The 21,968-nt window shown below is 42.4% G+C and overlaps 2 protein-coding genes across 3 annotated transcripts in view; both read left to right on the forward strand.

The window, feature by feature from the left end:
* Positions 1–2,089: 2,089 nt before the first annotated feature.
* On the forward strand, positions 2,090–14,550 carry ubfd1 (ubiquitin family domain containing 1). Its single transcript, XM_078417794.1, has 7 exons — positions 2,090–2,152; positions 4,868–5,167; positions 6,516–6,724; positions 7,903–7,968; positions 9,688–9,793; positions 10,726–10,808; positions 12,164–14,550. Exons 1-7 carry the CDS (start codon positions 2,137–2,139, stop codon positions 12,272–12,274), a joined length of 891 nt encoding a protein of 296 aa, XP_078273920.1. The 5' UTR covers positions 2,090–2,136; the 3' UTR covers positions 12,275–14,550.
* A 982-nt stretch (positions 14,551–15,532) lies between these two features.
* Positions 15,533–21,968, forward strand: part of ern2 (endoplasmic reticulum to nucleus signaling 2) — a 65,419-nt gene continuing 58,983 nt past the window's right edge. The window contains exon 1 of one of the 2 annotated variants that reach the window (XM_078417795.1): positions 15,533–15,747. In XM_078417795.1, coding sequence (XP_078273921.1) covers positions 15,652–15,747 — 96 coding nt within the window. In that variant the 5' untranslated portion in view covers positions 15,533–15,651. The remainder of the gene's footprint in view (positions 15,748–21,968) is intronic. The other variant, XM_078417796.1, reaches the window with a different exon arrangement.

The raw sequence follows: 21,968 nt of genomic DNA on the forward strand, positions 1-21,968 counted from the left end.
GAGTAACTCAGCGGTTCAGGTAGCATCTCAGGCGAGAAGGATTGGGTGACGTTTCGGGTCGAGACCCTTCTTCAGACTGATTTCATCGGACATCAGTCTGAAGAAGGGTGTCGACCTGAAACATCACCCATTCCTTCTCTCCTGAGATGCTGCCTGACCCGCTGAGTTACTCCAGCATTTTGTGTTTACCTATATATATATGGTTATTGTTTACAGAGTACTATGTCTGGTCTGCCCCAACAGCTGCTGACAACCTTCTACCGTTGCATCATAGAGAGCATCCTAATGAATGGCATCCCTGTGTGGTATCTCTGCTGCATGGAGGCAGAGAGGAGAGCTTTTCAGCGGGTAGTCTGTCCCTAAGCACCTCCAAGACCAAGGAGCTGATCATCAACTTCCGTAGGTCACATAACAGGGAATACGCTCCGATCTTTAACGGGGACAGTGTGGAGAGAGTGTCCAGCTTCAAGTTTCTGGGCACTCACATTTCGGAGGACCTCACATGGTCCACTAACACCGCTGCGCTGGTCAAGAAGGCACAGCAACGACTGTTCTACCTGAGAACACTGAAAAAGTCTGGTCTGCCCCAACAGCTGCTGACAACCTTCTACCGTTGCGTCATAGAGAGCATCCTAACGCATGGCATCCCTGTGTGGTATCTCAGCTGCATGGCGGCAGAGAGGAGAGCTTTTCAGCGGGTAGTCTATAGAGCTCCAAAGATTATCGGAACACAGCTACCGGCCTTGGAGGGCATCTACAACACACGATGCCTCAGGAAAGCCACCAGCATCCACAAAAACTCCTCACACCCCTGCAATAGTCTGTTCGAACTTCTACCATCTGGCAGACGCTACAAGGCCTTCTCCGCCCGCACCTCCAGACAGGAACAGTTTCATCCCCAGGGCCATAGCTGCTCTGCACCGGTCCTGCTGAGTCGGATGGTCACATCGCACAGTGAACTGGCACAGACCTATTTGCACATTATTCTTTTTTTAAACTCTTTCTAATTTTGTTTCACTGGGTTGTCTAAATTTATGCTGATTAGCTAATTGATTTATTGCATCGTATGGAAGTCGCATTCCCAATCTCGTTGTACCCCTGTACAATGACAATAAAGATATATTGTATTGTATTGTATCAGCGTCTGCTTTGATCTGTCTTTCTCACACCCTACCTTCCCACATCTCTATGTTTCCCTTTCTCCTGACTCTCAGTCGAAAGAAGAACCTATTCCATCTCTCCAGAAATGCTGCCTGACCCGATGAGTTACTCCAATGTTTTGTGTCTATCTTCGGTGTAAACCAGTATCTGCAGTTCCTTCCCACTCAGCTGGGCTGACAGACACAGCCCCTCCCCTGCAGCTGTCAATCACCTGGCCCCGCCCCAGAGCACACTGAGCCCCATCCCCTCCCGCTGTCAATCAGATGGCCCCGCCCCGGAGCACACTAAGCCCCACCCTCCCGCTGTCAATCACATGGCCCCGCCCCGGACCGCACTGAGCCCCAAAGATACTAGAGGAGCAAGATAGACCACTCGACTCTAAAAACAGTAGGTCATGGGTAAACTTCAGCGCCATTTTAGTAAGCAGATTCTGTGAGCTAGACTGGGCAGTGTTCATAACTCTCTGCGGTTTCTTCGTATATAAAATGTTTGCAAACAATTATTTTTGTTCAACTTCTTGAATAAGTTGACAGTTGACATTTATAACTATTTCTTGAAGAGTTGCTGCTTGTGATCTTTAAACTTTGGATGTTACTGATTAAATATTTGCACTGGAGATCCACTCTGTATCAGGCCAATTGATCATATTTAATGAGTTACTCCAGCATTTTGTGAATAAATATTTAATGAGCTGTTCCTCTGTTAATTTTAATTTCACCTCCACGAGCTGTATCTCTTTTTGTTTTATTTTTAAAAGTCATGGAAGCAGAGAGTAGGCATTTGCAAACAATAGAACTCTGCTGCATCCACAATATAATTGAAAAGACATTTAACTTTCTACTTTGCTGAGCCCCGCTCCCAGATGTGTCACTCGGCTCCTCCCTCCCTCTGCCAATCACCGGGAGCTGCCGATAACGTTCCATGGCGGAAGTCGTCAGCGCTTTCCCAGCGGGCCACAGGCTCAGACGGGCAGCGATGGCAACTCGGGACGGTAGGTGTCGGATGCGGCCTGTTACAGACCTGGGGATTTCAGCACAGTCATCGCTGGACACTGTCTCCGCACAGGCCTAGCCAATGCAACGCACGGCAGTCATCGCTGCAGGCCGATTCATGTCGGTGGACAGCCGCGAGACGAGCCCTCCCCTTCCCCCCGAGGACCAGAGCACCAAGTCACCAGATCCGCGGGGGGTGTGGGGGGTTAAGTGGGCAAGGGGGACATGCAAAATGCATGATTGTAGGTGGTGGGGAAGCGGGTCCATCGAGACTCTGCAATGGGCAAGGGAGGGTTGAAGTTAAGTACCAAAGAAGAAAGGGGTAGATGGGTCGGATATGTGTGCATAGAAGTGCCAGTGTAAGGTGGCGGACTGAGTGTGTGTGGCGTGCAGCGTGCAAGGTCCAGCGCCTACAGGACAGTGCAAGTGACTAGTGCCCCATGCAGAGGGAGTCATTGTGCAAAAGATCGATGTGTACAGTGAGGGTGAAGGAGGGGGGGGCGACGACAGTGCAAGGGAACAACATGTACAGGGAGCAGAGGTGTAGTTGTACAAGGGAGCAATATGTACTGCGTGCAAAGGATCAATATGTCCGGGAACAAGGGAGGTCAGTGTGTAAGTGATGAATGTTTAAAAGAAGCAGAGGGGAGTCAATGTGCCGAAGGGGGCTGTGTGCAAGGAATCGGGTGGGTTGGATATGTGAACAAGATACCAATGTGCAAGGAGTGATGTACAGTGCCAAGGTCCATTGTATACAGAAGGCAGTGTGCAATGGATCAATGTGTGCAGTGAGTCGTAGTGCACAGGGAGCTGGGGAAGTTATTGTAAAGAATGCTGTGGTAGGAAACTGCAAGGAACCAACATGTACAGGGAGCAGAAGCGGCAGTGTACAAGGGGGCAGTGCATAAGGGACTAGCATATGTAGGGAACAGGTGGTATTTTCATGAGATCAACGCATGGGGCTGGGTGCCAGGAACCATTGTGTTTGGGGTGTACGGAAGGGTGTTGAGGTGCAGTATGTTAAAAAGGGGGTTCCATGAGGGGTGAGCATTGAATAAGCTTAGAATTAATTAGTTCTGGTTTTGAACATTGAACGGGCTCTGGCAAATGACCAGATTGCTATTTGGACCTAGTCCATTTAGGGAAGGAAATGTCTTGGCCTCCATGTCAAGAAAATGAATGTTTTTTTAACTGCCCAATGGCTCATGGGCAATTAAAGATCAATGGTAAATGTTGGCCTTGGGGATGATATGAGAACATGAGCAGGTCCTTCACCCTGCAATAGCCATGTTGAACATGATACCAAGTTAAAGTAATCTCCTGCCTGCACATGATCCACATCCCTCCATTCCCTGTGAATCTGAGTGCCTCTCAAATCTTGCCTCTGAAAGCCTGTTAAATGTTGCTATAATATCTACGTTGTCCATGGTCCCCCAGCACCCACAACTGATTGTTTTTAGAAAACATTTCCGTTAAGCTTTGCCCTTCTCACCTTAAAGTGATGACCTCTCGTCTTTGACATTTTCACCCTAGAAAAAAGGTTCTTATTATCTAACCTGTCCATGCTTTTCAGTTTTAAATACTTTTAATAGCTCTCCACTCAACCTCTGAAGTTCCTGAGCAGACAACACCTGTCTAACACCTTATTGGTAATATATAATCCAGGCAGCATTTTATTAACCTTTTCTTTACCCTCTCCAAAGGCACCACATTCTACCTATAAAACATTACAGATCCTGAGCTTTATTCACAAAATGCTGGAGTAACTCAGCAGGTCAGGCAGCATCTCGGGAGAGAGGGAATTCCTTCTCTCCCGAGATGCTGTCTGGCCTGCTGAGTTACTCCAGCATTTTGTGAATAAAAACCTTCAATTTGTACCAGCATCTGCAGTTATCTTCTTATACAGATCCTGAGCTTCTCTTTTTAAAAATAGATGGAAGTTAAGAAAATTAGGTCATTGAAACCAAACATTGAGTTTGGCAAGGAAAATTCTAAGGCTTTTTTTCTAGAGTAGAATTCTGAGTCATAGATTTGGATTAAAAGGGTTAGCCTTGGAATTAGTTTAGAGGTACAGCCAGGGAAATGGGTCCTCCGGCCCACTGAGTACAAGCTGACTATTGATTACACATTTACACTACTTCTATGTTATCCCACTTTGCATTCACTCCCTACACATTAGGGACAATTTATAGAGCAATAATCTACAAACCCACGTTTCTTTGGGATGTGGGAGGAAACTGATTACCACAAGGAAACCCTATGGGGTCATAGGGAGAATGTGCAAACTCCACATAGACAGCACCCGATCTCAGGGTTGAAACCGGGTCTCTGGCATTGTGAGGCAGTAGGTCTAGCCGTTGTGTCACTACCTAAGTTGACAACTTTCTGTAGAACTTTAGAATCCTATACTCCTGTGGGCGGGTGGCTGTTTGGTTAATTTATTAATGGTTGAGATCAATACATTTTGCTGCCATCAATATAATGAAGGGATTAGAGAGAAGACAGGAGAGTGAATTTAGGTTCAAATGTGATCTTTCGATTGCAATCCATTTGGATTATGTAAGCTGTTTTTCTTTCTTTCTGATATTTTTGTGAATTAGTCTATGTGCTTGTCCTAAATATGGTATTGTTAACAAATTATAGCAGTGTAACTATCAGCAATTTTTCAATATAACAATGCAAATTAAATTTATGTCAACATGGCTGTCTTGCAGGAGCAGATACTGGTGGAATGGAATCTGAAGCTAACACGGACGTACCTATTCAGCAAGAGAAAGGACTACCAGTCCCAGAGAATAGGACTACCAGTGAAGCAGATTCGCAATACTTAATAACTGAACAAATGGAGAATGAGGATTCTCTTCCTCAAACGTCTGTTAGCAATGGTGGAGAGTCGGATATCAGCAAGGAAATGGTAGATCTAAAAGTTATATGGAACAAAAACAAATATGATCTGAAAGTGCCACTCAGTAGTACAGGAGCTAGCCTGAAAGAAAAGATTCACTCCCTTACAGGTATGTTTCAAGGGAGGATTGGTTGCACTACTTTTTCTTGTTATGTACTGGCTAAGAATTAAATATAGAAACAAGGAACTGCAGATGTTGGTGTATATCAGAAATAGCCACGATGTGTTGTACTCAGTGGGTCAGGCAGCATCTCTAGAGGAAAAGGATAGGGCCAAAATATAGAAATAAGGAACTGCAGATGCTGGTTTAGGCCAAGGATAGACACAAAGTGCTGGAGCTATCCTTTTCCTCCAGAGGTGCTGCCTGTTTTGCTGAGTTACTCCAACACTTTGTCTATCTTAAGAATTAAATATACATTGGCAGTGGTGCTATTATGCATAACATTGAAGACTTTGGCAATTCTTTAGCTTCTATATAGTAGAGACTTACTTAGAAAATAAGAAACGGATTTGCATTTCTCTGGTGCTTCTGGGGCCACTTTATAATTGATGTCTTAACTAATTCTCAATCCATGCCAGTATATTGTCTGTATTTTAATGTGCTTTAATTTGTTTTTATAGCTTCTTGCATGGTGCCTTTATTGTAATTACTGTTTCCAGGTTTTTTCTGTGTATTTTTCTTGCAAAGGTGAGTACAATATCTGTCAGATGTCTCTGTTTCCTTTGTCTTTTTGTCTTTTGCAGACTCACAAATACTTTTTTTCCTTTTTCCTATTGATGAAGCTTTTGTAGTTTTTTCTTTATTACTAGATGCTTTTGTATTCCATTTTTCTATATTGTTTTCTGCATCCTTTGAATTCTGGAATTTGCTCATGGTAATTTGTCTTTTTACAAGAGTCTTTCATCTTTCCCTTTTGTAGAAGCAAGGAACTGCAGGTGCTGGTGTACAAACGATGACAAATTGCTGGAGTAACTCAGCGGTTCCGGCAGCATCCTCATCTCCAGAGATGCTGCCTGACCCACTGAGTTACTATAGCGCTTTGCACCCTTTTGTGTATTGATCATTGTCTACAGTTCTTTGTTTTAAATACATAGTGATAATACCGTACTCGGTTAAAGGGGGCAATTGGCTATAACAGACACCATCTTCTCCCACCCCATGGTCTGTTATAACACAGGTTTACTGTACAAAATGGTGAGTTCACTTCGACAATGAGTCGCTGTTGAGGTAATTGACAATAGTGGTAATGAAGGAACAACATTTTATGTGGCTGTTTTAAGCTGACATTTGGATGCAGTCGAGGGAAGGTGTAGCGATTCGGGTGGCTAGAGAGGAAGGATTCAACCCTTGTATTGATTGCAGTATACAGAGTTGATGTATATCACGCCCTGATAGTAAAGAGCACCTAAGTTAATTTTTCAAAGATTTAAATGGATCAACGTTATTTGCCTTTCAGGTCTCACTCCTGCCATGCAGAAGGTCATGTACAAGGGGCTGCTCCAGGAAGATAAAACTCTACGAGAATTAAAAGTAACAAATGGTGCAAAAATCATGGTTATTGGATCAACGATTAATGACGTTTTAGCAGTAAATACACCAAAGGAGGTTGTCCAACAAGAGGCCAAAGCTGAAGAACCCAAAAAAGAACCTCTATGTAGGCAAAAGGTGAGTTCCACTTTTTGTTATTGGGAACATGATGTTGCATCAGTTTTGAAGGGCTGAAAGGCATCGGATGTTATGGTGGATCGACATGGATGTTATGGTGGATCCCTATCTTAATAGAACTATGCACCTGTATCTTAAATTTTAGTTGACACTCTACGATCTCCAGATTTTAATTATTCATCCCATAATGTGCAGTCCTCAATTGGATTTTGTGTTGTTGATGGCATCTTCTGTAGCTTTGCATTGTCACCTGTGAAACCGTGGACTTGGCAAGACTGGTCATTACTGCAATTTTGTTTAAAGCTCCCTATGGGATCTATGTTGGGGGTGTTGGAGCTCACCTTTTGACATAGTTATGTGCATCAGCACATTGTCATTTTTGTATCCCATCCAAGACTAATTTTGCCAACTGGTCTGTAGTTTGCGATAGTTGTTTTAAAATCTTTGGAGTTTGTTGATTTTAGCTGTTTTTTGGGGCCTTTGTTTCATTCATTTAAACCTTGGCAGTAACCCATAATTAAAGCAGCCATTGCCAGTTTGAGAGCTTAATGAATTGATCTTTGTTCTTTTTAAGGGAAGCAAATTCCATCTTGTTTAATCTTTTTTTTAAAGTGCACATGTGCATGGTCAACTGGGAAAGTTAATGTAGACTTGGGACATGGAGCCCATATTTTTACATTCTATAAGATTTGAGTTGAAACTGGGACTATTAACGCTGATGAACAGTGAACCTTTGGGAGTCTGTGTGCTTTGATTTTTAAGTTGTGCTAAAATAAACTCCAGTAATTGGCAAATTCTACTTGGGGCATGAACTGCTACTTGGGGCATGAGGAGAGAAGGCAAACAATTTCTGTTTGATCAACTTTGTTATTGGGATCCAGTAGATAAGATGGCCATGGGCGATTATGGTAAAGGTAGTGTGGGATTCTTGAGGGTTGAATATTTTTAGGGCTAAAACTGTCAGAAAGAAAAGGAAGTGAATTATTAAGTTTAGACTAATTCTGTGGAATTTTTAAATTGCTGCTGAGCTTTCTAGGAGGATATTCTGTTAAATTCAGCTAAGAATGCAGTAAAAACTGAGCATTATTTTACTGAGACACCATTTTCAGATGAGCTCCCAGAGACTTTTCAACATATCCCGTTGGCTCTGGTTTTGATTACTGTTTTGCTTGCTTTAGCAACACAGGAAAGTGTTGGACAAAGGAAAACCAGAAGATGTCATGCCATCCATTCGAGGTGTTAAGGTATGTAGTTACCAGTTATATTAGTTGTTTTGTAAAGCCTTGTATAAGTTTTTGTGGAAGATTGGGGAGGTAGTCAGTATTGACATAGTGTACGTCTCTCACCCAAATCTCTATTGTGAATGCCACTTGAATCTAAAAGCAGGCATGTTAAACGCAGGATTTCCGCGTTTAAAAAATCAATTTTCCGCGCTTTTTGCATGGTTTCCACGTTTTTCACTTTGCCAAATAAACTGAGAAATCAGATCAAAAATTAGAAAGAAAAAAACCCGATGTATAGACTTGTAATGAACACTAGGGTTCCGCGGGAAATCCCCCCCCCCCCCCCCCCCCCCCCCACTCGCCCTGGAAGTTTACCTGAAAATGTGGCACCTAGGCTGGGCAAGGCAGCCAATCTCGACCTCATCGGGACTTTCACGGCCGATCGGAATTTGCGACCTGCGGCCGAGGCTCTGGAACTTCAGCCCAGCTGCAGCCAGCAAATCTATCCCCGTAGCCGACTTCCTTGGCCTGCTAGTTAAACCAGCAAAGCTCTGGAGCCAAGTGTGCCAGAAAATCCGTGGTGGAACTGTAATGAGTAAATATTCAATTTAAGTGCAAGATTATATAACTAAATTAATGAAGACAGGGTTAAAATATAAAATACAGCAGAAAAGTCAATTACCACCTTTTTGGGCTGATTATCAATTAATGTGCGAATTTACTTCAAAATGTTAATAGTGTACAGTGACCTATTCACATTATTTTGTAATGTCTGCTTTTACTCTGAAATGCACTAAAAAAAGGCTTGAAACTGGTAATTTTGTGTGTAAATTTTCAAAATTTTCCCCGTTTTCTGACCCCCGTTGTACATCTCGCGCAAGCGCTCGGCTGTTTTCCTCTTTTTATTACCTCACTCACATGGCTGTAAAAGTGGGGTAATTTTTTGCTGAACATTTGTACAGATAGTACAAATGTTGGTACAACTTGGCACAGTGCTCAGTCTGCCTAGACCAACGGGGATCTCCCGGTTGCCAACCATTTAAACTCTCCTCCCCATTCCCATACTGTCATTTCAGTTCTGGGCCTTCTCCGTTGTCAGAGTGAGGCCACACGCAAATTGGAGGAACTGTACCTCATTTCGCTTGGGTAGTGTACAACCCCAGCGGTATGGACAATAGATTTGCTCATTTTAAGTAACTTCTACTTGAATTCCCTTTCCCCCTACTCGTGTTACCAGTTTCACAGTTCACCCCATTGTTTCTCTTTTGAGATCACATCAACATTGGACTAACCATGCTGGAGGACATTTGTGGCCAGCCTTGATTGACCCTGGCCTTTTCTCACCTCCAGCTTTTCATCTACTTTCAGTCTGAGGAAGGGTCCCGACCCAAATCGTCACCCATCCTTCTCCAGAGATGTGGCCTGACCCGCTGAGTTACTCCAGCACTTTGTGTCTATCTTTGGTCTAAAACCAGACATCTGGGCTGATGGTCTTGGTGCAGTACTGAGGAGCTGTGCACTTTTGAAGACCTAAAAGCTTCTGATAGATTGAGAAAGTTTGGAAACTGGTGTTGTAGTTGGATGCCATCAGTGGCACTGATATTTTGTTGCTAATCAAAATATCCTGGACCACAAATCTTTTTTTCTGTCTTTTCAACTGACGTGATTTTGTTGATACATTGAATCAAAAGGTGATGAGGAATAATGCCGTGTTAATAACTTGCTCCCTGAACTTTGTAGGAGCGCTTGCCAAGTGTACCATTATCTGGCATGTACAACAAGTCGAGTGGAAAAGTAAGGTTAACCTTTAAACTGGAGCAGGATCAGCTCTGGATTGGAACAAAGGGTAAGTTCTGCAGATGGCAATTCTGTTCCTTCTGTGAATCATTGATCTTATAACCAGCTGTGTAACAAAACAAAATATTTCATATTGGTTTATTTAGTGTCGGTGGAAAATCATCAGATTTTTAAAACACTGATTGCACTGATAAGTGGGCTCTATTTTCTTCACTGGTGCCAAGACCATCTGGTATTAAGTGGGCTGAGGAGCTGATTTTTTTTAAAAAGGAACTGGCTTATACTGCATTTTTGAAGAATGTTCTCGTACAGTTTTAAAGTCTACTGGGGCTTTGACAATAAGTCACATTGGACTGATGACTGATGTTTGGTCAAAATAAATACAGAATGTTTTCGTAATTTAAGGTAATCTGCGGAGTGGAAACGACATTAACATTTCAACATAGAACTGATTTTGAGAATAGGTTTCAAGTTCTCCAATCATTTGTTTTATCAGGTGTTTTAGGACGAAGTAAAATGGGGAAAGGTTTATGGCAAGGTGGAGGACATGAAATTAAATAACAAATAGAATGAAGTTGCAAAGCAAAAGGGGGTTGTAATGGCATAAGTTAATCTAATGGAAAATTAGTTAGTCTAATAGAAAATTAGTCTAAATGAGATATAATTAGGAATGGCTCAATGATCAAAAACTGAATTAAATTCAATCAAAGATTATCTAGAAAGCACGTTGCTGTTCATCGAGTCAACAAATTGCACAGATTTTACCAAAATGTTTAAGTGCACGGCAAAGGTTTGATGTTGGAATGCTACAACAAATTGACAACTAATCAGCAATATGTTTGTGTTTTGCTTTGAATAATGGTTTGAGTTCTGGAAGTGGAAAGATGAGAAATAAAAGTACACGTGTTACATCTCTTGCCAGCACAATTGAGTTCATATATTTCTGCGAGGTTCTGATGTGAGCAATTTCCTTTTAAACAGAAAGAACTGAGAAGATCCCTATGGGCTCTATCAAAAATGTTATCACTGAACCTATTGAAGGACATGAAGATTATCACATGATGGTGAGTACTGAGGGAGCTTGTGACAAGGAGGAAACACTGCGGCAGAGCAGCAAGGCGTCTCACTATTTAGGATTCAATATTGTCGAGGCAGATGTGAGACTACGAGATGGGATACAGCAGAAGTTTGGGTGAGTAGGAAGTTGTTGGCAGCTGTAGGGTGAACACTGCCAGGCTCAAGTCGAAGAACAAAACAATGAAGATTTAGGCAGCTAATTAGTAGAGGGAGCAGCAGCTAGGGTTTTTTTGTGAGGAGGCATAATTAGGTGGACAATCTTCACTGATAGTTTTTGCATTTCGCTTGCGTTACCCTCCCTACATTTAATGGCCAGATGCTTATTGACAACTCCCATAACTTTAGTGCTGCCACTCCATAACTAAACCACCAAGACACATCAACTGTCCTTGTTTTATCTATGGCCTGATTTGCAGACCTTCATGACTTACAAGTGAGGAGCTGTTTACGTTGGAAAATTTGAACTCGTGTGTGTGCGCATCTTGCAGTTAATAATATTTTTATATCATGTCTTTGACTATTCTGCAGAAACTGCCATTCGGTGCTGACATTCAAGTTTTGAAAACCTTTGTGAATTTTGACATACTTGATTGTACTAAGATACTCTTGTCACTTTCCACCTCTTGAATGTCTTAGGACAAATTGTGGAAGGGATATTAAAGGAAGTTACAGTCTTGATCTTCTGAGCAGCTGCGATGCATGAAACTGATCCCAACTCTGGAGTTGAGTTCTGGATTGAAACCAAAGGAAAGATTAGAGAAGGAAAGGTTGCTCTTAGAAATCAAATTTGATTTTCAGGATCTGATTTGGTGTTATTGGGCTATCTAAAAGTTGTGGGCTTTTAACGTGGTGAAGGTGGGGAGGTTACTGTTGTGCTAATTTTGTGGCTTGAGTGAATGGGATGAACTTCTAACCACTGGATTTCTAATTTCTAGATTAGAGATTCTTTGAGTGAACTTCTTTTGAATGAAACACCATTTCAAAGAAGCAAAACTTCAAAATATCCATGTTCTTCTCTGAGAGCCACAATTTCGGATATCAAAACCATTCATTGTTTAGAAGCACAAAGGTTATTGTTCAATGAAAAATAGGCTCGCTATTCCTCCCTCAACAACGTCAGAACACAGAAACTGGTTATTCATTCTACTTTCTGTAGAACGTTGCCCGTGACTTCATGCACAACAACAGTAGTTGGACCTCAAGGTACTTCAGTGCATGTACAATAATTTAAGATGCTTTGGTGAGAACTAGGATTGTGTACAAGTAGAAGCCTGTTTTGCCTGTAAATAATCAGAAATTACTTTCTTTAATATAATCGTTCTCATTTCCTCTTTTTTTTCAGGCATTTCAGCTGGGTCCCACTGAAGCTTCTTACTATTGGGTTTACTGGGTGCCTACACAATATGTTGATGCAATCAAAGATACAGTCCTTGGAAAGTGGCAGTATTTTTGAATATGTCTCCACCTCTGGCAGTGAAGGATAGACTGAAACCAAAGGACTACAAAATTTATTGGAACTTGCTTACTGGATTATAATTCTTCCTCCCATCCCCCTTCCCAAACATTGGAAGATGCTAACAAAGATATAGATTAAAAAATAATGAAGATCCTCACCAGAAGCTGGAGGTGGTTTGTTCAATATGACTTTACCTGTGAACATCAAATTTAAAAAAAACACCATTTCAAAGAAGCAAAACTTCAAAATATCCAAGTTCTTCTTTGAGAGCCACAATTACCTGCAGGTGATGTGCTAGAAGCATTTATTATATCTACTGTAACATGGATAACATCCCAATGTAGGCTTGTTCAGTATCCATTTGGAGCAGTATCTGTAAAACAGTACAGTGGAGTTCTACTCAATGTGCTCCTCGCCTCTTATCTACATGTGGATCCATTGTACTTGATATAAAACCAAATTGTGGAATATTTATTTCTGTAAGCAATCTTGCATCACGTGTCTGTTCTCAGGACGTTTCACAATTGGTTGCCTTGTATTTAAGTATCTTCCCAAGTCATGGGCGATATAGTCCATCTCAATGCCAATTGAAAAGGCAGTCTGGCCTAATCCCAATTCACAGTTTTTGATCTGCAAACTTGTAAGTGCGTGGCACAACAAATATGCATCCAAGTAACTTTTTAAATATAAGGGTTTCTGTCATAATGTTTAAATTTCATATGCACTCATGTTTGCGTATTGCCTCATTGGCTGTTTTTATTTCCACAACCAGAGGAAGAGCATAGACTAAATGGTGCATAACAAATTCTATTTGTCTGTGCCTTCGCATTGCTTTCAAACTAGTTTTGCTATTTCATTGCAGAACCTCCCTCCCTCCTCCCCTCGGCTTTTACTATGCAATTATGCAGGACCCACTGTACTTCCTCTGATTTGTATTTGAGAGCAAAGGAAGCCATATTTGGATGAACAATATTACTATAAAATATGTTTTTCTTTCCTTGTTAACATTTGGGCCATACCTGTTTAAAGCTGCATGACCATTTCCACTTGTGGTTTCAGTTTCGTAGGGTTGAGGGAGTTCAAGCGAAAAGGGGTGTATTGCAGTATGGCAGTGGATGAGTTGCAAAGCATTTTGGCTTTCTCTAGATGTGAGGTGCACTTTTTTCCTATTTCTGGATTGAACTCGTTGGATCTAAATGGATGACAACTCTACCTGGCATTCCAGGGTGTTTGAGTTATTAATGCTTCTGCACTGAAGGATATTCAATTTGGCGCTCTTCAATTGGCTGTGCTGCCTATCTGTCCTCGTAAAGTTAGTCGTGTGCACATGGTGGGGCAGGCATAACCAGTTGAACCATGGATAAAAGACCATTGCATGTTTTTAAATGTCAAAACTGAACCTCTTTTTTTTTTCTTTCCCATTGCCTGCCTTTGCTGTTTTACAGTAAGCACACTTTAGAGAAATTTGGAAAGGAGTAAAACATCAGGCAACTTTTCAACATTAAATGGCCATTTCCTGCCTGGCAGAGTTGTATAGGTTTGCAATGTGTGCTGTGTAGTTTGGTTGTATTTGAGTCATTAAAGTGGGGAAAAGGGTTCTTGTACTGTAAACAAATCATCAGATCAAGCCATCCATTCAATTGCAGAATTTTCTGACTTTAAATATTTGAGGGGACAGTGCAAAGGGAGCTTTGCACTGCACCCAACCCATTGGACCTGGGAGTCTTTGGGATGCTCTAGAGGAACCTAATTTTGTATGTAACTTGATATACATGCCTTGGAGGTATTTTGGACAGTGTGGAAGAGCTTTTGTGTTGTATTGGTACCGAATACTTGGACTAATGGCAATAAATGGAATAGTGTGCAGTTTCTAATCACTGAGATCCTTACTTGGATGAGTATAAATAGATAAATTAAATGTTGAGTGTTTTGGGATTTCTGATAAGTTTATAGATCTTAGACCAGATAACCATGAAAGGTGCAATATTTAAATGTAATATGCCATCATTTTTATATAAAAAATAATCCTCTGCCCTGTTCTGATGTTTTTCATGACACAAACTGATACAATACTGGTTTAGTGTAAAGGGTCATGCAGTTTTAATAACACATAACTTGCAGAATGCATGATTCAAGCACACTGATCTTTTCAAATTAAGGAAGTTGACTTGGTTTTAGAGTTGTACTGCTTCCAATTTTAGTGCTGACCATTAGTTAGCCCAATGTTTAATTCTGAAAACTAGTCTTTATTGCCAATTAAAGTTTGTTACTTTACAGTATCAGATTTTTTTTGTCGTCCTTTACGGGTCTGTTTGCAATAGCACTCCACACTATCCCTCAAATGTGCAACCTGATTTAAAAATGCCCAGATTTGAACACTTGAGCAGAGATTATTCAGTTATACGGAACAAAGATACTAAAATTTCATTGAGGATAAAGATAGTGATGCTACCTATGCCAGGAATAAGTTAAGATTGGATCGCTGGAGATGGAATGGGTGACGTTTCGGGTCGAGACCCTTCTTCAGACGCAGATTGAGTCTGAGTTACTCCAGCTTTTTCTGTCTATCAGCGGAAAGACAATCCATGTATACAATCGAGCCATCCAGTGTACAGATACATGATAAAAGGAATAACGTTTAGTGCAAAATATAGTCCGATCAAAGTTGGGCTGAAGGTCTCTAATGACGTAGATGGTAGCCCAGGACTGTTCTCTAGTTGTTGGGAGGACGGATGCACAGTGATGTTTCAGGATGGGACCCTTCTTCCCACCCGAAACGTCGCCCATCCGTGTTCTCTACCCGCTGAGTTACTCCAGCATTTTGTGAATGTATTTTCCAATTAATAAGCAATTACAGCTTGGGGACCCACACGGGTCTAGTTATCTCTACTGTTTCTCTGGATGGGCCGTTTTAAAAACTGGTGTTTGTGCATCCAGCATGTTCCCGGAACTGGAAGTAGCAAGAACCTTCCTCGACAACATTTACAAACAAAACAGCTCCACGTGTCAGCGACCTGTCACTTTCGCTTCGCAGGCCCCGCCCCCTCCCCATCAGCGGCGCCGCGTGGGCATCTAATTGGTTCAGTGTCGGAGACATGCCCACCTGGCCGCGGCATCCTCTCGTCCCATTGGTGGTGTTCAATGTCACTCATCTTGTCTACGACCGACGTGCTGTCCAATGAAACGCCGGCCGCTCGCGTTCCGCGCCCTCCAGCCAATCGTGTGAGGGAGGGGGGGGGGGGGGGGGCGCGGCGCTCGCGCCGGGCAGCGGGCGCGCGCCATGGCTGTTGTCCGCTGACGGTTGGAGTGCCCCATGGAACGGGCCCGGCCGATCGGAGATCCTCACTGAAGCCCCGAGCCTGCGGCGCAAGGCGATGGCGGGGCCCCGGTGGCCCGAAGCCGCCGCCCACCATCACCACCACCTCCTCCTACTCCTCATGTCCCTACTGCTGCCGGTGGGTGCAATGCGGGTGAGTCTTCGGGCTCTCTCGCTCTCTTCCCATCTCGCCCGCGTGTGGTTAAGGCAGGGGTTAATGGGGGCCGAGGGGAGGAGCGTATGGGCTCGCCCACATGTGGGGTTCCCAACTGAAGTGGGTCGCAGGCGATCGGCTCTCAAACCCGATCTTCAGCTGGTTTACTGCTGTGGTTCCGCCTCTGCGCCTTGATGTGGCTGACGGTTCACCACCTACTCTGTACTCGGGGCTTAGATTTGCATAACCAAGGCTGCCGAGCGGCACTATAACTCTTCGACTTCGAGCAAAACACTTTTGTTCTTCTCAGTAATAGGACTAAAAACTCTTCTGATGTTATGAGAATAGTTGCCACTTGGCTTTAAATTGCATTAAAGTTCAAGGACTATTATTATTAGGTGTGTCTGATTCTAGTCATACACTTGAATCATTACAACTGGATAGTACAGATTGGTGCTCGGTATATCTCGCCTACACCCCCAGATTACTCACAAAGATTTGACTTGCTATCTGAAAATGTTTTCGTTACATGCTTTTAATAACCTATCCAAAACAGTGACTGATTTGGGGAAGAGAGCCATATATGTAAGCACCTTTCGGAACACGAACAAGTTATTTCGAGCTACTTTATAACCTGCAATGTTTTTTTCAAATTTAGTATGGGTATCACGGGAGTCGTTTTTCATTAGCAAGTTTCCACAAACAGCGATTTGATATTAGATATATAATATTGACTGAGGGCTAAATATGCGAAACAAAAACACCAGAGAGCTTTTCATTCATTCTTTTGCAACAGTGCGAAATAATCGTTCGCATTCACAAGAGAGAAAGACAGATCCCCAGTTTAATCGTTCATCTTAACGGCTGTATCTTTGACAGCGTACCCGATCTTCGGGTTAGCTTCCAGAATGGAGTTTCAGGCAGACTGTGGAACTTGGGTCTGTGGAGTGGGTATTGAACCCACCTTCAGACTCAGACAGAATGCTCCCAATTGAGCCTGAGATAAGCATTTGGTGGTAAAAGTGGAAATCTGAAATAAAGTCAGTTATCTGTAAGTCTTTTACCTTAAAAGTTATACATTCACAATTTTATGCTTTAAATCTCCTGGAGTACTGGGCGGTTATGGAAAACTTACACAGTTCAGTCAATGTTCTTGCGTTTTTGTTTCTATTCCACTAAGCGTGACAATTCTCCAAAGTTATTTGAGCAACCAAGTGCAGCAGAATAAAACACACACACACACCTCCCTCACATCATTCAGTTATTTATGTTGCAATGCATTTAAAGAGATTTACAGTAATTAAACTCTTTTGACAATTCATGAGCCCTACATGGATTTTCAGTTGTAGTTTTATTTAATTTATTTTGGGGTTGTGGGGAATGCTATTTAGCTCTAAATGTTCTTGAAGGGGTGGTGGTAGTATGCTGTTCATTGTCAAGGATAGCTGGTTAGATTCTTGTTGGAGATTGTTATTCCCTCGTACATGTGTGGCATGCTACAAGCAGCTTTAGCATTCTAAGCCTAAATGATCTCTACGTTGCACATGATTATGGGCTACTTCATTATAGAGTTGGGCTAGGAAGTGAATCTTATACAAGATTCCACATTTCTAATCTTGGGTGATGGAAAGATTGATGTAGCAAGTTGGACCTTGGAATTAAAATAATTAGCCTCCAGTGGACACAACCATCTTCTTTTGTGAAAGATGTGATTCCAGCCATTGAAGATTTTTTCCTTGACTCCATTTAACTTCAGTCATAATAAGATACATTTAAGCGGTACGTGGACAAATTCTGAATTAATTTCATAGAACATACAACAGTTCAGCACAGAAACAGGCCCTTTGGCCCACAAGTCCACATCAACAATCATATTGTTCCCCATCCTCCAACGGACCAGAGAAAACAATCCACGTTTGTCCAACCTCTCCTTATAGTTAATATACTCTAATACAGGTAACGTCCTGGTAAACTTCTTCTGCACCCTCACCAAAATTTCTACAGCCTTCTGTAATGCAGCAACCAGAACTGCACAATATTCCAAATGTGGCCTAATAATGCTGAGATATGACTTTCTGACTTTGATATTCAACACCCTGCCTGATGAATGCAAGTATGTCGTATGCTTTCTTTACCACCCTATCTAATTGTATGCCACTTTCAGTGAGCTGGACTTGCACCCCATGATCCATCTGTATATCAATGTTCCTAAGATCCTGCCATTTATTGTATACCGTCCAAAGTGTAACACCTCACACTTGTCCAGTTTATTTCTATCTATAATTTCTCTGGCTGCATTTCCAATTTATCTATATCCTGCTGAATCCTTCCTCATTATCTCTTCATCCTGTAGGCCATTCTTCTTGGTGAATACTGATGCAAAGTACTCATTTAGTACCTTGCTATTTACCTTGGCAGGAATTCAGTCCTTTATCCTTGAGTGTCCCTGCCCTCTTCTTAGTTACCTTTTGTCTTAATATAGGTATAAAATGGCCTAGGATTTTCTTTAATCCTACTCCGCAAGAACATTTCATGGCCCTTTTGACCCTCCTGATTTCCTGTTTAGTTTATACTCCATAAAGGTCCTGTACTTAGTTTATACTCCACAACTGTAGGGTCCAACATCTGTCCCTATACCCCCTCCCTCACTTCCATCCAGGGACTCTGACAGTCCTTCCAGGTGAGACACCTCCTCCAACCTCATTTACTGCATCCGGTGTTCCCAATGCGACGTACTCTACATCGGCGAGACCAAACGTAGACTCGGCAACCGTTTTGCCAAACACTTGCACTTATTCCACTAAAACCCAAATTCCCATACTAACTTTTCTGTCCTGGCGCTCTTCCACTGCCAGAGTGAAGCCACATGCAAACTGAAGGAACACCACCTCATCTTCTACATGGGTAGCTTACAACCCAATGTTATGAACATTGATTTGCCACCGTGGGCGGCACGGTGGCGCAGCGGTAGAGTTGCTGCCTTACAGTGAATGCAGCGCCGGAGACTCAGGTTCGATCCTGACTACGGGCGCTGTCTGTACGGAGTTTGTACGTTCTCCCCGTGACCTGCGTGGGTTTTCTCCGAGATCTTCGGTTTCCTCCCACACTCCAAAGACGTACAGGTATGTAGGTTAATTGGCTGGACAAATGTTAACAATAAATTGTCCCTAGGGTGTAGGATAATGTTAATGTGCGGGGATCGCTGGGCGGCGCAGACCCGGTGGGCTGACGGGGCCTGTTTCCACGCTGTATCTCTAAAAAAAAACATTGAATTCTCCAACTGTAGGTTACATCTACAGAACATCCCTTCTTCCCCCATAAACCCCCTCTTTCTTTTCCCTCTCACCTCCACTGAACCCTATCTGACCTTCCACCACGTTATATTCCTAAACAATTTGCCCCTCGTCAATCCTCTAGCTTCAACAATCTCATCCTTTTGTTGCACACCTTGGGTGTGTTCGTCTATGGTCTTTGTCTATCCATCTGTCTATAAAAAAAAACAGATGCCTGAGTTCACCTATGACCTGCCCTTCCATTCTTCCAGCTTTCTTTTCCCTCGCCCTTGCAGTCAGTCTGAAGATGAGTCCTGATCTGAAATGTCACCTATCCATGTTATCCAAGGATGCTGTCTAGCCCACTGAGTTATTCCAGCATTGTGTGTCTTTCCTTGGTAAACCAGCACCTGCAGTTCCTTGTTTCTGCAAATGCTTCAGTCTGGTATTTGGCACTTGCTTTTTAGGTTGTGCCATCACTGCGAATGAGAATATTATTGGAACCATTTGCTGTTAGCTGTTTAACAGAGCACCGCTATTCATGATTAGATATGGTCCACTCTGGAGATAATCAAGTAGCTCTGTTACATATTTCCGTTGCTAAAAATGCAAATCGTTTTTTGGTAATCGTTTTCTGATAGTGTTGGTATGTTGTATGTTCCTTGTTGAATATTGTATGTAATAGAACGCAGGGGGGTGTGCTGTTGAGGAGTGGAGCATAGATTTTTTTGATGCTGTTGGTCTACAACATCAAATGGATGCCTCACTTTAATTTGCTGACTTAATTTGCTTATGTGGTCGATAAATGGCTGATCAATGATTATATTATCGCCAAGGAACTTGAAGCACTATTAATTCTGATTGGGGCATGTACTCTGTCACATTTTCTGAAGTTAATAACTAGCTCCTTCATCTTGCTGACATTGAGGGAGTGGTTGGTGTCCTGACACTATGTTACTAAGTTCTCTATCTCTTTTCTGTTCTTCGTTTCAGCATTATTCATGATCCAGTCCATCACAGTGGTGTAATCTGCAAACTTGTAGGTGAAGTTAGTGTTGAATTAGCTGGCCATGCAGTCATGTGTGTATAAGTAGTAGGGGACTGAGATCGCATCCTTAGACACTGGTATTGAGAGTTATTGTGGAGGATTTGTTGTCACGTAATTTCACTGGTTGTGGTCTGTAGGTCAGAAAGTCAATGGTGCAGTGGTACAGGGGGATGCTGACCCCTAAACCCAGGTGTTTAAAATGTCTATATGTTATGCAAGGGAATTGAAAGTTAGAGAGGTAAAACGTTTGCCAGTTTTGAGCAACAAGAAATCTGTTGGGGGAACTCAGCAAGTCAGACAGCATCGGCGCTTGGTGGGTGGAAGATTTAAAATTGTGGTTGTTTTGGGTCGAATCCCTGCATCAAGATTGACAATTTTGAGGTTGTAAAGTTTGAGAATCAGAGATCAAGCTGCATTATGGTACAAATATCTTTCATCTTAAATCCTATTAATGATTTGATCTCATTAGCAATGATTTTTAATGAAATGCTAAATTTAAACAAAAAAATATAATTTCACATTCTAGTCAATAAACAATAGATCGCTGAGCCTGCGTTTGAATTCCATAAATTCACAACTCTCTGGGTGAAAAGGGGTTTTCTCATCTCAGTTTTAAATGGCCTCCCCTTTATTCTTGGACTGTTGTCCCTGGTTCTGGACTCCCCCAACATTGGGACCATTTTTCCTGCATCCAGCTTGTCCAGTCCTTTTATAATTTTATATATTTCTATAAGATCCCCTCTCATCCTTCTAAATTCCAGTGAATACCAGCCCAGTCTTTCCAATCTTTCCTCATATGTCAGTCCCACCATCCCGGGGATTAACCACGTGAACCTATGCTGCACTGCCTCAATAGCAAGGATGTCCTTCCTCAAATTAGGAGACCAAAACTGCATAAAATACTCCAGATGTGGTCTCACCAGGGCCCTGTACAACTGCAGAAGGACTTCTTTACTCCTATACTCAAATCCTCTCGTTATGAAAGCCAACATGCCATTAGCTTTCTTCACTGCCTGCTGTACCTGCATGTTTACGTTCAGTGTTCTGTATATTCTTGGCCAGTTTACCCTCGTACTTCATCTTTTCACCCCATGTTGCCCTTTTTGTTACCTTCTGTTGACCTTTGAAATTTCCCAATCCTCTGGTTTCCCGCTACTCTTTGTTATGTTATACATCTTTTCTTTTAGTTTTATTCCATCCCTAACCTCCCTTGTCAGCCATGGTTGCCTCTTACTCCCCTTAGAATCTTTCTTCCTCTTTGGAATGAAATGATCCTGCATCTTCTGGATTATGCCCAGAAATTCTTGCCATTGCTGTTCCACCGTCATTCCTGCTAGGATCCTTTCCCAGTCGACCTTGGCCAGCTCCTCTCTCATGCCTTCATAGTCCCTTTTGTTCAACGGCAACATTGACACTTCTGATTTAACCTTCTTCCTCTCAAATTGCAGATTAAAACTTATCCTATTATGGTCACTACCTCCTTGCAGTTCCTTTACCTTGAGTTCCCTCATTAAATCTGGTTCATTCGACAACACTAAATCCAGAATTGCCTTCTCTCTGGTAGGCTCCAGAACAAGCTGCTCAAATAATTCATTTCGGAGGCACTCTACAAATGCCCTTTCTTGGGGTCCAGAACCAGCCTGATTTTCCCAGTCTACCTGCATATTGAAATCTCCCATAAACCACAGTGGCATTACCTTTGCTACACGCCAAATTTTAACTCCTGCTGCAACTTGCACCCTATACCCAGGCTACTGTTTGGGGCCTGTAGATCACTCCCATTAGTGTCTTCTTACCTTTACAATTCCTCAATTCTATCCACAGCAACTCCACATCACCAGTCCCTATGTCACCCCTCGCAAGTGACTGAATTTCATCCCTCACCAATAGAGCTACTCCAC

Source organism: Rhinoraja longicauda, chromosome 21, assembly GCF_053455715.1.
Source record: "Rhinoraja longicauda isolate Sanriku21f chromosome 21, sRhiLon1.1, whole genome shotgun sequence".
NCBI lineage: Eukaryota > Metazoa > Chordata > Chondrichthyes > Rajiformes > Arhynchobatidae > Rhinoraja > Rhinoraja longicauda.